This window comes from Mus musculus, chromosome 13 (genome assembly GCF_000001635.26).
Source record: "Mus musculus strain C57BL/6J chromosome 13, GRCm38.p6 C57BL/6J".
Lineage (NCBI taxonomy): Eukaryota > Metazoa > Chordata > Mammalia > Rodentia > Muridae > Mus > Mus musculus.
In genome coordinates this window covers 117,264,847-117,282,036 of record NC_000079.6, presented here as the reverse complement: position 1 = coordinate 117,282,036, position 17,190 = coordinate 117,264,847, and the positions used below count along the sequence as shown (strand labels likewise).

The window sequence follows — 17,190 nt, the reverse complement described above, 5'->3', positions numbered from 1 at the left end:
ATATAATTATATTATAATCTTAAAAAATTAAAAAGGGTAAAAAGACTTGTTTGTACTATTCCTTTATTGTCCTTTACAGCAGGATTGCCTACTTAGTTTTGGAGACATATTTCTTTTCCTTTTCAGTCTTACTGGTAGCTTGCCAATTTTATTTATCTTTATTTTAAAAATGGATTTTTATGTCATTGATTTTCTGTGTGGCCTGTGTTTTCAGCTGCATTGATTTCTCCCCTTGTCTTCATTATCTGCTTTCTTCTGCTGACTGAGACAGCCGTGCCTTATGTGGCCATGCCTGTAACTAGCTGGAAAAGGAAAGCCAGTTATGGTGGACCCTCTTTCCTTTCCTAGTTTCTTTACACTAGGAGGTTTTTTTTTTTTCCTTTGCCAACTCAAGAATTTACAGCCACATATGTCTCTCATGATATGAGTTTTCATGAATACTGTGTGTTTTTACAAAATTCCATTTGGTTTCTGTCAAATGTACTTTTTAAGTTTTCCTTTGAAGTGTCTCCTTAGGTTACACCTTATTGTGTCTGTGTGTGCATGCACGCATACATGCACGAGCATGCACTTTAGCATGTGCGTGCCTGCATGGCCGTGTGTGTGTGTGTGTGTGTGTGTGTGGTTTTCAGTAGCTCAGGATAAACTTGCAGAATACTCCATCGGAGAGATGGGTGTTGCGGTTTTTTGGCTAAAATTATACATCTGCCTTTCAGTTCCATCAGTGACTGCTAAGGATCTCCTGGTACGGACTACAACTTACTCATTTGGCATGTGTTTTCTTGGTGTGTCAATTTCTTTTTACCCTTGCCTAATGTTCCTTTCTGTCTCTGGTAATTTTCTCCCCCTGACATCCAGTCCACGTAAAATCAATACAGCCTTTCCTGCTTTCTTTCAGTTAAGTGTTTTATATGGCTTGTACTTCCAGACCTGTGTGTTCAGCGTCTCATAAGCAGATAGTTGGGTTCTTCTGGGTCTGCAAATGTCTGTTATTGATATGGAAGTCTACTGAGATTTGTGGTATTATTGATATTAGTGAGTCCTGACACTGCTAACTTGTCTCTTGTCTTCTGTTTCGACTTGCTTGTTTTGGCTTTTCCCTGTAGTACAGGGGTAACTAGAACATCTTCTAGAATTTTCATTGATAATTTTGTGTGGCAATTTCATACGTGTACACTATACATTCTGATTACTATCTCCCATATATCCTCTCTTATCTCACCCCATACCCCAGACCCAAACACTAATAGTTTCATTATATCTGTAATGATTGGCCACAGGCCTTTAAACAACTATCTTAGTGGGCCCTCCAAGGATTATGTAGATCATTGTGCATTATCACATGGCTTAAATTTACTCCTGTTGACATTTTACCAGCTGAAGTGAATTCTGGGAACTCTGCCTTCCTTATGTCCTTTTTTAGTCCACTGGTGAAAATACAGTCTACTTTACACTTATATTACATTGATAAGCAGTGCAATTCTGCAATTTGGGCTTTCCCAATCCAGCCCAACAGAAACATCAAAATGTTGGTTTTACCTGTGGCCACTGTTCCCGTCTTCTGTAGTTCTAAAATCCCTCATTGCTCCCTTTCTCTTCAGAGAACTTTCTTTAGACATTTTTCCAGGTTGGCCTACTAGTGATGAAGGCACTCAGCTGTCTCTCGCTGAATTTCAGTTGTTTTTTCTGTGAAGCTGGGAACATCATCCAGAGATGATGCAAGTAGGCAGTAGGCAAGTGGCCCACCACTGAGGATCATCCCTGTTGTCCTCCACTTAAAATGTCCTGATGGTCATTGCACTAATGAAAGGTCTTTTCTGGACATGCAGAATTCTGAATTGGTCGTATCAATGGGACTCTAACATCGTGACACTTGTAAGAGTATGTCATAGTCTCTTATCACAAATTGGCTGTTGTTCAGCTTGTCCTTTCCCTGTAGCTGATTCTAGCTGTTAAAATCATTGTCTTGGCGCTAAGACATGGCTCAGTACTTGAAAGTGCCTGCTGCTCTTCCCTAAGACCAGAGTTCAAGTCTCACATGCCTTGGGCAGCTCACACTCATGTGCAGCTCTGGCTTCAGGGAATTCAATGTCCTCTTCTAACATCCACAGGAGCATGCATGCATACACACATACAGGCTATATACATTAGGTATTTGAGAGATTATGTTGTCTCCTCGATTTTGAAAACCATGTATCCTGCTGCATATTTCACTTATTGTTTGAGGTTTCTTCACTTTTGTGAATATCTAAATATCCACCATTGCCAAATCTGTTCCATATACTTTCTTCAAAGTTTGCCCCGGTTCTGTTTTGGGGAACAGGATCTTCCTGGCAGTCAAGACTGACTTCAAAGTCACTGTCACCCTCCTGACAGCTAGATTAGTCACATGCCTCAACAAGTTTGAAATTTTATTTTAGTAGTAGTATTTGATTACAGTGAGGCTCATTTACTTTTTGTTTCATGAGGCCTAACATAATCAGCTGCAATTACCAAGAGCACAGTAAAAACATGTCTGTTTTGTCTGTCTACAAATTGACCACAAGGCATTAGTTTTTAAATCACTCACAAAATGCAATTGCTCTCTTCCTGTAAATTGGTCTCACATGCTAGTGACAAGAAACACTTATTTTGTTAGCTACTAGTCATGTTACTTTCATAAAGATAGGACTCAAATATAATATGGAATCAACTAACCTAGTGACTTGCTTAAATAATTTATCTTTTCTGGGATTATTGAATTCATTAATCTGCCCTATTTGAGATCTCTTTTATAACAGTAGATGTTTTCATAGTTTTTTCAAATATTTACTTTTTAAAAACCTAAACCATTTATTTTGCAGCCCTTTTTTGCTGAGTCAATCTAAATTGGTAACAAAAAGCTGAAAGGAAATTATCCAAGAAAACAAGCAAAATGATCTATGTACTAGTTCATTTGAAAACCTCTTTACAAAAAACAAATCATGGACATGGGTGTGTGTAATTTAAACTTTCAAAACATGTTTTACTGTTTTGGAATTTGCTTTCTGGCTGACTTTCAATTTAACATGTTAAAACAGACCCGGCTAAGACTTTTTTATGTGTAGGGCTTGAGGATAACACCTTGATTAATAAAACATAAATTTTTTTAACATACACACAGGAATAAAAACCAATGTTTCCTATGGCTGATGCAACCACCTTTACACTATTTAAAATGAAAAAAAAAATGTCTGGGTAGTGGTGGCACATGCTTTTAATTCCAGCACTCAAAAGGCAGAAGCAGGTGGATCTCTATGAGTGTGAGGATAGCCTGGTCTACAAGGGGAGTTCCAGGGCAGCCAGGGGAAAGAAGTGCTGGGCGTGGTGGCACACGCCTTTAGTCCCAGCACTTGGGAGGCAGAAGCAGGTGGATTTCTGAGTTCGAGGCCAGCCTGGTCTACAAAGTGAGTTCCAGGACAGCAAGGGCTATACAGAGAAATCCTGTCTTGAAAAACAAAACAAAACAACAACAACCAAAAAAAAAAGGGGGGGGGAGGGAGAGAAAGATGAAAAAGAAAATTAAAGACTTGGGTCAAGAGTGCTCACGGTTCTCGTAGAGATTAGAATTCAGATTTCGGCAACTGCACTGACAGCTCACAACTGTCTGCAGCTACAGCTCCAAGGGATCCTATGACCCCTTCTGGCCTCCGCAAGCACCCACCCAAAAACACAACATACAAAAGGAGCTAATTCCTTTTAAAATGAAGAATTTGAAAATACATTTCCCAATACTTAAACTTTTAACCCACAGAGTATATTTTATTGAGCTTAATTGTACATTAAATCTGTATGCAACACGGACATTTTCACAGTGCTCCTGTATTGATAATTGTGTGCCATTTACATAATATAGAAAGTCAGTGACAAGAACCTAAACACACATGTAAAAGAAACACAACTTTTAAAAGATATAATTAATGGTCCTTGACTTAAGTAAAACTAAACATGCTTAAATATCTATTTTAAAAGGTAGAAAATATAAGCAGCTATTCTTTTTTTTTAACATTAAATAGCATTATCATTAATTATATATGTAATAAATCTAATATTTTCATGTTTCTTAAATAAACTTTAGAAAAATAATTTGTGATATCATTCTGAAATGAAAATTATATAAGTAATTCTTCTTGAAAATGCCTTAAAACAAGTATATATATATATATATATCCAACAGTCTATAAACAGGTTTCCATAACAGGTTCCCACTGAGGTGCAAAGGAGTAAGAAATACAGACTATAAATCATTCGTGGAATTAAAAGTACTTGTGCCCATTTTATTTGTACGTGACTTTCACACACAGTTAACTTTTGTAGTAAAGGCATAATCTGCCATTCTTGACTTTCTGGACACACACACACACACACACACACACACACACACTCACTCACACACTCACTCACACACACACTCACTCACACTCACTCACTCACACACACTCACACACACACACACTCACACACACACATACTCACTCACACTCACTCACAGCTACTACAGCAATGAACCAGAAGATACACAAATCCAAGGAATCAGCCAGTTCGTCCACACAGCAGCAAAAGCGGAATGTTCTCCGCCAGCTTCTCTCTTACATCCCGTGCATCCCACTTTCCGAATGCCAGCAAACCCTGTCATCCGAAGATACTTAAATAAAACTTGAAGCTGGGCAAATGATGCCATTATAGGCACTTCGCCATGGTGGCACTCACCTGACATTTACTGAAATTGGTGATTTCCCTGCCTTACCTACAGTCAGTTATTTCCATGAAAGCTGATTGCCATCAATCATTCCAGTTTGCTGCAGCACTGTGAGAGCATCCACAGAGAAGCCAGCTCCTCGCCATGGGCTAAATGTGAGACCGGAGGGGCCACTCTCCACATCTCAGTGAAGCTGTATATAGTATCCCCTTTCATTTTCAGTGTGTGGATGATAAATGTTATATTCATGCTTACTACTGACAAATCAAGCCAGAAAAAAAGTCCTAAATTGGTGTTCATTCCCCAGCACCATCGTGGGGCCACAGGAATGGGTAAAGGGGGTGGGGGGTGCAGGGCGGTCTCCCCAACTACAGTAAGATTATGGATCTTGTGCTATGACTGGCTACCTAAAAGACAAAAGATAATTGATAATATCCTCATTTTCTAGGAAGTAATAAATTATCAGTTCAGAGCAGTTGAACAACGTAGGTCAAGTCAGCTGAGGCCAAATGTGGATTTCAGTTCTGATCATGTGCATCGGGGCAGCTTGGACAATTTTCTCAACGTCGCTAAACTTGGAATTGCGTATGGATGAAAAAGAGAAAGCAAGTCTTTATGTCATGAGATGGACTGAGGATTCAACGAAACACTTCTAAGCACGTTTCACAGTGAGTGAGTGCCTAGCACATGGCACATACAACAAATGTCAGGGACCAGGACTCAACAATAGGAGGGTCACCGTTAATGGGGAACTTGATTAATAGAACGTGTCATTATCTAGGTTCAGAACAAAGGAAGAAGGGGCACATAGCTTCAGGTCTTTCTCTTGATGAGAGAGTAGAATAAATTCATAGGTAATAAGCTGGCACTAAAGTCGTAAGTGTGTAAATATGTGTAACTTAAAATCCCAACGTGATCAAGTCTTCCTATTTTCACCCATTCGGAAGATTAGAAAGATTCATTTTCATATGGGGAAGTTTAGTAGCAAGGAATTGGGGTGGGGGGAATTAAGTGTCTTAAAGATGAGGACCAGGAGCAAACTGGTAGACATGACAGGGTATCTTCTTCTACAGATCAGTTGGATACGAAGTATGCTTTGGATGATCAAAATATATTAAAACCTTTTGTGACATGCTGCTGATAATATTAAATTCTGAAATGAATTCTGAGGTGCTGTACAAAACTTGGGGGATGGAAAGATATTAGTGGACCGAGCACAAATGCCGGATCTCAACTTCCCATACCAAGAAATATAACCACTAAAATCCTGTATAATTAGAGCCAATTTGTTACCTTACTAGAGAAAAGGTAAAAATTGGGTTTATGTGTGACATACACAGTGGCCATGGGACTTTAAGGGCAATAGAAACAAAAACCCACCAGAGAATGTGTGTGGTGTACCCTGTACCACACTTGAAGGGCTTAACACAACCTGCTTTTCCATATTTTATTTGCAATCCTAAATGTCATAATTAAAATTAGTTTCCTAAAAATAGGTATAAGTGATTCTTTAAAAATCTAAGCTTCACACTCCTCCAAAGACATTGTATGACACCTGTAACACTTTCCCTGTTGTACCCAGCACTAAAAGTCAGAATCCAGGAAGGAGATCAACCACAAAAAAAACATGGGTTTGAGCTGCCCCACTGATAATCAGAATTTCCTCTAAGCCTGAACATGCTGAGTAAGCAGGATGGGGGGGAGCATCAGAGACAGATTCTGGGCTAACTCAAGACAATGGAAGGCAAATGGTGACCAGGGGAAGCGTAGTTCTAAGAAATGGCAAAAATGAGCTGCATAAGGTTTGGCCTGACCTGAGACATCAGTGTGAGTCTTTTGTGTTTAAAAAGAAAGATGGAGAAGCACCATGAAAAATGGAGGTATGGACGAGGCTAAGGTAGGGAAACCTAGACCATAGCCTTGCAGCTGGTGAAGGCGAGGTGGGAGAGGCCCTGAGGATTAATGAAAGATTAGGAGAGTGAGAGGAACAGGTATTAATAGCCAGCAAAATAAGGAAGAAAAGAGCGTAAACAATTTTAGGTTTGAGCCCGAAGGACTAACTAGCTAGGGGAAAACGGATGTCAGAAGGAAATATATTTTAACGTAAAACAAATTTAAGATTATCTGGAAAGTTTATGGAATCATTAAATCTAATTATTACACTGAAAATCCCATCTATTGAAAAAGTTAACAGAATTTCCCAGGTGTCCACTTTATAAACTCAGATAGTTTTCCTGCTTCAGCCTTTGTTTCTTTTACATTCAATTTACAATTGGTCCTCAGACAATCCACTCTTCAATACCGTGAAGCTAGTTAATAGAAGCATTCCATTGTCATCTAACAGTGATGGAATAATTTTTCCAGAAGTACTCCAGAGAGAATCTGAAGGGCCAAAAATGAACTTAAATATTTGACAACTTTTTCTACTCCAAGTTACTGAGATAACTTATCTTTCTTAGAATAATAAATAGCACAGATGCCTGTTAACATTTCAGAGTATTACATAAGTATTTCAGATCATTTTACCTCCTGGTAGCTTATTTTTCTCATGAAAACTATTTCAACTTAAATAGTGGTGGCAAAGGGAATAGATGAATCCTCTTTAAACTTCTTAAAGTTACTTCTTTGGGTTTTGTATGTATCCAGTCACAGTTACACTGTTTTAAATCCTTTGATTTAAAGGCTACTTATACTGTTGCCCTGCCAGCATCAAGATGAGCTTGTCAAACTAAACATGAGTTAAGGATAAACAAATGTGTACCTAATAAAACTAAAGTGGGAAAAAAGGTAACATCTACCACCAAGAGGTACATTGTAGTTCAGTAAAAATCCACACTTGCCGTTAACATGTCTTATTAGAAAATACTGAGTTTTGTTTCATCAACAGACAACAGTAAGGAGCTACCATAACTACTTCCTATGTATTATTTTTGCTAATAAATATTGGTAAACATTAGTCAAATAAGATGCTACATAATTTTCCCCACCAGAAATCTTACACTTTTCATAACTAACACAAAAGGCATACACTTCTATACATTTCCATTTTTAAACCGGTGGACTCTTTTTACCCAACCTCTAATCCCAGAATCACCAAGAACCATGTTTTTTTTTGTTTTGTTTTGTTTTTTGTTTTTAACTATCATCCCAAGTTGGTCTCTCTTTGTAGCCCTGTTTTCCCAGGCAGTGTATCACAAAAGCCAGCAGCACAAGGGACATTTAATCCAACCATCCAAGGCACATTTTATTTCATTTAAAACCATTGACAAGTTTCCATGTCCATTAAAATTCTGACGTGATTTGGTTCTAAGTTCATAAAGTATCTCAGATACAATTTTGAAGTTAAGTCTAAGGCATTCGCAGCAACATAAAGATAGTGCACTAGTCCTCCTGTATACTAGACAAAGGAATTATTATTGGAAAACACTAAGAATGCATTTTAGCCAGGTATGGTACCAGGAAAGAGATGGCACATAAAGGCACCCAGAAACCATGAGCCACAAAGGCATGCAGGTAGCGAGCGGGGTTGTACTGTGACAACGTGGATCTGGCCTCTGAAGACTATTGAAGTCCAAACCCCAATGACAAAGAACAAGGAAAATGTTCTACTTAAGGCTGGGAAGCTCTTCGGCTTGGGATAGAAAGAGCAGAAATGAGTGCAATGAAGATGAGAAGCTCTGGTAATGTAGTGGCCATGGCACAAGCATTTGAACTCCCTTACTTTGCACCATTATTTATAGAGCACAAGTTTATCTTAGTGTCTAGACTGCAGTGTAGCCACCGATATTGAAAGCATACTTTCCATTTCCTAGAGAAATCACACTCAACACTGGATACACTTCACATGAAAACTGTGATAAATACTTCTATAGGTAAGATGTCTGGTGGAGGCAAACACTTAAGACAACTGGCAAACGCTTTCTCTTTAATAAATTCTTTGGTAATAAACAGATCTTCGGCGATATTTATTTGTGGATTATTAAGTGATTTTGCTGGTGTCCACCCTGTACCCACAGAGGGGAGTTTATTATCTAGGTTACAGCTCACAGAACACAGCTGAAACAATTGACCTTGCTTTAATGGAAAGCAATTACAAAATGAAAGTACATCTTTAGGTAGGAGATGGACTATATTGTTCATAAAGCTACTTCTGTGCACGTTGAGGGCATCTTTGTCTTTTAAAAATCTAAAATAAGGAAGCTGAAGTACAAACTCCAACGCTGTACTTCTTCCCAGGGCGAGATGCTCTTTCTGTATTCACTGATCTGCAGAGTCCTGAGTTAAAGCAGAAGGAACACGTTACGGCCATGCCTTCATATAATAGCTTACCATCACTTTAGCAAAGCAGAGAAGGCCTGGCAAGTGAGCTTGCCAACTAGGGACAAAGCAAGTTCAAACAACGCTGAATTGAGACAATTACAAATCAATTAGGGAAGTTTGCTATGGTGGATGAATTCATCGCATCAATTATATGGACATATAAGGAAATAAAACAGAAAACTACAGAAACTTTGAGATGAGAATTTAAAAATTACATGAAACTTTTGAAAAAAACTAGCCCAAGGGAGAAAATGTATACTTATATAAATATAAAGACCATGAAATAAAGCTGTGTATGATGGTACAGGCATGTAATCCCAGTACTCAAGAGGCTGAGACAGGATTATTATTAACACCTATTCTCTGGTAGAAAAGGATACCATTTTTTTTAAAGGTTGGTTTATTTATTTTATGCATATGAGTACACTGTAGCTGTCTTCAGACACACCAAAAAAAAAAAAAGGGTATCAGATCCCATTAGATGGTTGTGATCATGTGGTTGCTGAGAACTGAATTCAGGACCTCTGGAAGAGCAGTTAGTGCTCTTAACTGCTGAGCCATCTCTCCAGCCCTGGATACCATTATTTTTGTAAAACTCTATATTTTTCCTAAAACTGTATAAACAAGTATATTCAAGGACAAGTGAACTGGGTCTTTTATGAATCTGAAAAAAAAAGAGTACGGTTGGGGCTGGTGAGATAGCTCAGCAGGTAAGAGCACTGCCTGCTCAGTCGCGGCTCACAACCATCCGTAATGAGATCTGATGCCCTCCTCTGGCGTGTCGAAAGACAGCTATAATGAACTTGCATATAATAAACAAATAAATCTCTCTAAAAAGAAAAAGAGTAAGGTTTAATATATTAAAAATAATCTTTTTACTATCATTTAGAAGTAACTTACAGTTTTTCTGTACCGGGGGACATTGTTTTCTATGCCATTGCTATCATCTGATTTCCTGTGTCAAAAACAAAAAGAAAATACCAGATGTTCACCATGTATAAAATTAAGTCAGTGTAGTATGCACATCATAGCTGAATGGAAACTCTAAAATGTCAGTGTATACTGAATTCATTCTTCCTAACATTGTTCTGCCTAAGAACAATGATTTTCCATACGCCATTGCTTAGGGAGGACCTAACAGGCCACAGGCATGGTAATAAAGACTTGCAAGAGTAGGGCCATGGGCATGTACGTAACGGTAACTCTCACATTGTTCTGAAGCAAGCAAGATAACAGTCAGGAGCTTTGGAAGTTTGTATGAGGCAGATGTCATAATTTGATGGCTACTGCATTAAATTGGAAGCTACACCTGGCCTCTTGCATCAGAACAAAACTACAAGTATGTGCTTTAGATTCTTAAGCATGTCTGAATGAGAAAGTCACCAAACACAGTGAATAGCAGTGGGGATATTATGAACAGGCCTGCGGGGCTCATGGTTACTATTAACCAGTGAAGTCAGCCACCTAACCATGTACGTCACAATTGGAGGATAGATGTCCTGGATGGTCAGACAATGAATCAAATAAATGAGTTACTCTTCTTAAGAGAAGTCATTGGTTTTGATATTATATTTTTATCTTTAAATCATTTTAACAAGAAAGTAAAAGGGACAATGCATACCAAAACACAGTGTATGTAAAATATCTCAGACATAACATATGAAAATATTTTCTGTGGAAAAAAAATAGTTCCTAACTAAATTCTAGAGTATCTAAAATGGATCACAGCAAGGGTTGATCTAATTGATCTTAAAATACCTCTGTTAATGTATACCTAAATGACATTTTCAGTGATGGACCCAACGTAATAAAGGAGGGAACACATGATGTGTCTTATTCCAGTTTAAAGTAAAAGGCAGTTTTTTATATTATAGATCGAGTCACGTTGACATTGCTTCTTAAGATGTTGGAAAGAAGCAGTAGGTGGGGTAAATTGTGGAAATAAAAATTAAATTACATGCTGGAAGTCCACTGTCAGCATAACAATGGATGTAGTCCCAGGACCTACTAACTACACAGGAGTGGCCTGAGACACAGGGCATGATAGGAGTTAGGCAGACAAACAGACATTACAGGGCACAGTACAACTATCCTTACTTATAGGAATGGTTGTCACACTTTTTGACTTTAAGAAATCAGAAAGATGGGCTGGAGAGATGGCTCAGTGGTTAAGGGCTCTGACTGCTCTTCCAGAGGTCCTGAGTTCAATTCCCAGCAACCACATGGTGGCTCACAACCATCCATAATGAGATTGGATGCCCTCTTCTGGTGTGTCTGAAGACAGCTACAGTGTACCCATATACATAAAATACATAAATCTTAAAAAAAAAATCAAAAAGATTTAAGGATTAAAGTTCAACTTATAATTTTGAGAGCATATATCTTATTGGTTCATTTTACCTCCTATGAATAAACTGGGTCAAAATGCCTCTTTGAATACATCAAATACTCTACAAGTATGTAAAGAACAGGAGCCTAGCATGGCTGTCCTCTGAGAGGCTCCACCCAGCAGCTGACTCAGACAGATGCAGACACCCACAGCCAAACAGTGGATGGTACTTGAGGACTCTTATCAAAGAAGAATAAGAATTATGTGCCCCAAATAATTCTTGCTCTTTAATTGGCTGACAGGTCATGCCCACCATCTGGGATTAGATTGGTAACAGTTGGGCAGGCCTCCCCTTTCATGGGCACCTCTCAGCTATCTTAGTCTGATCTCTTAACCCTTGGTTCACAGCCACTGGCTGGCTCGCAGATTGTAGCCCCTGCCTTGGGCACCTTTATTCTCTGGTTTGGAAGAGCAGAAGTGTTCCACCATCCCCCAACCAATGCAGATTCCCTGGCCATTTTATTCCCAGCTAACCTCAGGTTCTACTCTTGAGAGAGCAGTAAAAGAGCAAAACCTGAATTCTCTCCAATGTGATTCTCACAGAACTCTAGGCCAGCGATTTTCAGTGCGGCAGAACCTGAACACCAAGAACACTCAGATGCCTGGCCCCAACCTTAGTGGCTCTGATCTGGGGGATCTGATTGGGCCTGTGCATTGGGATTCCATTGGCCTGAGCATTGTACTCCTTTTTCCCTTCTGTTTTTCTTTGTATGGATACATTGTAATATTTTTCCATTCTATTTTTCTTTGTATGGATACATTGTAATGTTTTTCCATTCTATTTTTCTTCCTATGGATACACTGTAATCTTTTTCCCTTCTATTTTTCTTTGTATGGATACATTGTAATATTTTTCCATTCTATTTTTCTTTGTATGGATACATTGTAATGTTTTTCCATTCTATTTTTCTTCCTGTGGATACACTGTAATCTTTTTTCCCTTCTAGTTTTCTTACAATGGATACATTGTACTCTTTTTCCCTTCTATTTTTCTTTGTATGAATACACTGCAATCTTTTCCCCTTCTATTTTTCTTCATACACTGGATACACTGTACTCATTTTTTCCTCTTCTATTTTTCTTCCTGTGGATGCTTTGCCTGCATACATGTGTGTCCCACTGGTAAGCTCATGCCTCCAGAAGGCAAAGGGAAGATCAAATCCTCTGGACCTGTTCTTATAAACCGTTGTGGGTTGCTATGTGGGTGCTAGGAATTAAACGCATGTCATCTGCAAGGGCATCAAATGCTCTTAACCACTCTGCCATTTCTCTAGCCTCAAGAATATTATAGTCTTAAGAATGTTTTCATCAGTGATCAAGGTAAAGAATCACTTAAAAATTAATACTCATTTCTGGTTATTGTGTACAAAAGTCTGTCCTAACCATTTATACTTATAACTTAATTCAACGAAGGTACATAGAGTAGTAGCGTTATGAAAATGTTTGTATAAACAAAACAAGAAGTACAGACCAGTAAGTGATGGAGGGGTAGACTGTATACCAAACTTCAGCATCACACAGATATATATAGGAAACTGCATGCACATCAGCATCTTTTGTCTTCTTGTTTCTAACTACAAACATTTTACTTAATTTCATATTAATCTGATTTTGTATAGGTGAAAAAAATTAAAAAATAATACTTACAGCTGTTCAATTTGTTCAAATTCTTTCCCAGCATCTGTATGACAACAAACAGGAAAGACATGGCAGTTAAGGACATGGTGCTACTTTTACACCTCAGTTGGACCTGCCTCTAACAACACTATTCACTGGAAGGGGCAGACCTGCCGCCTTCAGTAGCTATGCCTCCCTCTGCTCCCTCTCAACACGATGCCAGACTTTACCTGGATCTCTAATCAAGAGCTGTTTGGCAACGTGAGGCTTTTTTTTTTTTCAAACCTGTGATGCCACTGAAGTCCGTTTAGTTTACTGTTAAAGAATTATTTATTTATTTATTTTATGTATATGTGATACTGTAGCTATCTTCAGATACGTTAGTAGATCCATTACAGATGGTTGTGAGCCACCATGTTGTTGTTGGGAATTGAACTCTGGACCTATGGAAGAGCAGTCAGTGCTCTTAATCGCTGAGACATATCTCCAGCCTGCCACTGTTTTTTTTTTTTTAACAGTATAAAAATCAGAAAATAAATACAGAATAAACGACAATTTTATCAAGGATATCGCATCCCAACAGATATGGGTTGTAAACAACACTAATGCAGCTTTGACTTTTATAAGAATCTCGAAGAGTTGATAAAACAGTTTTGAAATGGAGATAGATATAGCTTAGTCATAAAGCACTTGGCGCAGAATAGCAAGGCCGGAAGATCAATTCCCAGAACGCACATAAAAAGCCAGGAGTGGTAATGCACATTTGTAATGAATGCCAGGGCGGGGACAGGGAAACGAGAAGAGACCTAGAGCTGAGTGGCTCACCACTCCAGCCTAATGGGTGACTATCAGTACAGTGAAAGACCATATGTCAAAATGAAGTAGACAGCGTTCCTAAGGAAGATACTCAAGTCTGTGTTGTGACCTCTAAATATACATGTGCACGAGCCCCGACGTGCGCGTGTGCGCGCACACTCACTCTTTAATACCATTTATATTAATCAATCATGGTTTTTTGGCTTGCACATGTGAATGCCGGTGTGCAGGAGCAGTGCCTGGGTATGACGGTCACAGCCTGACCTCAGGTGTCTGTTCGGCCTTGATGTCCACCCTGACGGGATCTTCTTGCTCTTTTCTACTGTGGATGTCGGGCTGATTAGCCTAAGCTTCTAGACATCTCCTACCTTTACCTCCCTCCTTTACTGAGATCACAGAGGCTTGCAGCATACGCTCTGCAGACTTCAACTCAAATTTCTACACTTATTTAATCACTGCTTTTACCCAGCCAGCCTTCCAGCCCTTCCCCAGAGCTTTTAAGTGACTACACTGAGCAAAGCCATATTACGCATCATAGTTAAGTGATAACAAAATAGAAAAAAAGTAAGAAATCTCACCTGGGTCATTCTTTTTCTTGTGTGTGTACACTTCACAAAGCAGAATGATGGCCACCAAGAGGATGACTTCGGCAAGTATGGCCAGAAATGGCTTGAGGGGCACCAGGAAGCTCAGCACAACCAGCTCATTCTGCTCCTCACTCTCCCCTAACTGGAAGGTGGCACGACACCAGTAGGATCCTCCATCTTCCTCCAAAAGATGCTTAATCTTGAGCCTTGTTTCATTGGCATGGGAACCATTGATGATATACTTTTCATTCGAGTGAGCGTCAATGGGAACCTAAGGCAAGGAGGAGACATTAAAACCCTTACATAATGCAAAGAGATGCGCGTCCCATGTGATCTAATTCTGAGCAAGGCTGAAAGAGCCAAGAAAACCATTTACCAGAAAGGGGCATATTAAAATTTATGAGGCATTATATAAAACAGACCTTTAAAGTCCTAGCAGGGTTCTGGTTTTCCAGCAGCAAGCAAGAATAAAAAGATTTTTCAGCTGTGAGGATGTAGCCCTGAATGTCTAAACCTACAGGTAGCCGTCTAGGTCGTCATTAGCAACTATTAGGTGAGAATTCAAGGCAGAAAATCGTGCCCAGTCGTCTTGGGTTTTCATTCTCATGTATGACTATCTGTCCACAAAGACAGACACAAAACCATACGCCTCTAGTCATTTCTCTGAAGATATAACAGTAACCTGACAACACTAGTTCCCTACATGAATGGTCAGCAGCAGCTCCAGTGAGCAGCGCACTGTGATGTCGTAGATCCCAATTCCTCCTTTTCGTGTCCCAGTTTCTTTTTCTCCCAGGCTGACTGGCTTCTGAGATCTCTTGGGCTTTCCTCACACTCATACCTAGAAGCTGTGATGCTTAATCTATTTAAATTAAATTTAATTCGCAGGACTTTTGATGCCTTCGCTACTCTCTTACTTGCCCGAGATGTTCAATTAAGCGCTAATCTGTATACAAATGTTCTCAGAGGTTATCCAATGGAAGAATTCTCTGCAAATGTATTTAGGAAGAGGGAAAAAAAAGACCGTTGCCCATCTCTAGGTAGACAGGCAGCATGGCCTATAATATTCATGACAAAAACTACCATATGAATCAGAGACAATAAATCCAAGGGCTGAAGTTTAAGAAAGTTCAGAGCTAATTCTGACAATAATGATGACTTTTATCTTGAAATGGTCTTGACCCAAAATGTTGACCTGTGACCCCTTCGCTGACCCTGTCTCACAGCCGATTATGACCAGGCTCAATGCCAAGTCTAAAGGATGATTCATACAGAAAAGCACAAGGATGCAGAGAAGAGCATTCTATGACATTAATGTAAGTTGACTTAGGCTCCAGTTTGTCTGCTATCACATCTGCATGGATTCATTAGACTATCTATTCCAAATACCACAGTGGATATTTGTTTTTACAATTTAAGTGTTAGAAACATTTCCAGCTACCCTGTCCTAATCAGCAATAATACAAAAGGCAGAGGACTCATTGTTTAAGCTGCCTCTAGGCATTTTCTGAAGCTCTAAAGCATTATTATCAGAGACCTAGACATGTTCCTTTCCCAGCCTTTCTTCCAAAGTGTCCAGTTTGTTTCAGGAGGAATTTAACACCTCATTAAAAGATTTGTTGCTTCATGTGCTCCACATAGAGTTACAGTTTTTTTCCTCAATAGGATTTTAATTTGAATACTCAGTAGCACCAAGGCACGATAAGAGCACCCCCCGAGTAACACGTCCCAAGTTTCAAGTTCTTTGTGGCAACCTGGGAGTGGATAGGAAGCCAACGATAATTTACTCATTGGACACTCTTACTGTTTTCTTCCTATCAGCTCTATGAAGTCAATTGTCTTGGATATATAGAGCCTTAAGATGCAGCATTCCACTCCTTTCCAATGTCTACAGTGCCCTAAAAGGCCAATGACCTAAGAGAAACCAAGACCTAAGCTTAAGTGACCAAATTGCCCTTCATTTTTTTTTTTAAATGGTCATAGTACATTGCATCCTGTGTCAGATATTTCAGGAGACAAACTGCAAAAAGAACCTGGAATTTTGTTTTCTGTTTCTCTAGTAATCGGCAAAAAGTGAGGCTTTTTTATTAGACTTCCTTCTAACCTAGTCAACTAGGTTAGAATATTTTGGTTTTGCTTTGTTATAGAGTCTGAGATACCATCAAACTCTATCCATGGCTTGAAAACCCAACGACCCTCCTGCTCACCTTCCCTCGGATCTGGGACTACACGTATATACCCCTACACCAGGCAAGGATTCTCTCCTTTTTTTAATTTTAATTTTGTTTTGTAGCAGGGCCTTGCTATTCAGCTTTGGCTAGTTTGGTTTTAAATGGTTTCATTTCTTTGGTCTAAGTTAAATACAGAGCAACCCTCCTGTCTCAGTTTCCATAGTACTGGGATTATATGCACAAACCATCATGCCTATTCTGAAAATAAATTTTAATTTTCTTTCAAAGAATTTTCTTTCAAAGAATAAATTGCAAAACCTTTAAAAAAAAAACAGTTGAGTATGAGCTAATAAAGCACTAAGAGTGTCTTCACACATATGGTGATATCCCGAGAATGCCCAAGGACAGCTCCATTTATCACTGTGGTTACTTGGTAATTACCAGTTAGGACAGAAATATTAGTTTTCCGAGGAATTTTAAGTCAGCTATACTCTTACTTATGAACTAAAAGATTTCTTGTTTGGTTTTCTTCAAATCAGAGGGAAAAAAAGGTCATTTTTGTTTACATGTGGG

At 39.0% G+C, this 17,190-nt stretch overlaps 1 protein-coding gene across 1 annotated transcript in view; it reads right to left on the bottom strand.

Annotated features, from left to right (window-relative positions):
• Window positions 1-7,621: 7,621 nt before the first annotated feature.
• Window positions 7,622-17,190, bottom strand: part of Emb (embigin) — a 53,843-nt gene continuing 44,274 nt past the window's right edge. Inside the window, exons 6-9 of the mRNA NM_010330.4 lie at window positions 14,438-14,717; window positions 13,074-13,107; window positions 9,938-9,992; window positions 7,622-8,992 (exon numbers count right to left, since the gene is read on the bottom strand). Coding sequence (NP_034460.3) covers window positions 8,975-8,992; window positions 9,938-9,992; window positions 13,074-13,107; window positions 14,438-14,717 — 387 coding nt within the window. The 3' untranslated portion in view covers window positions 7,622-8,974. The remainder of the gene's footprint in view (window positions 8,993-9,937; window positions 9,993-13,073; window positions 13,108-14,437; window positions 14,718-17,190) is intronic.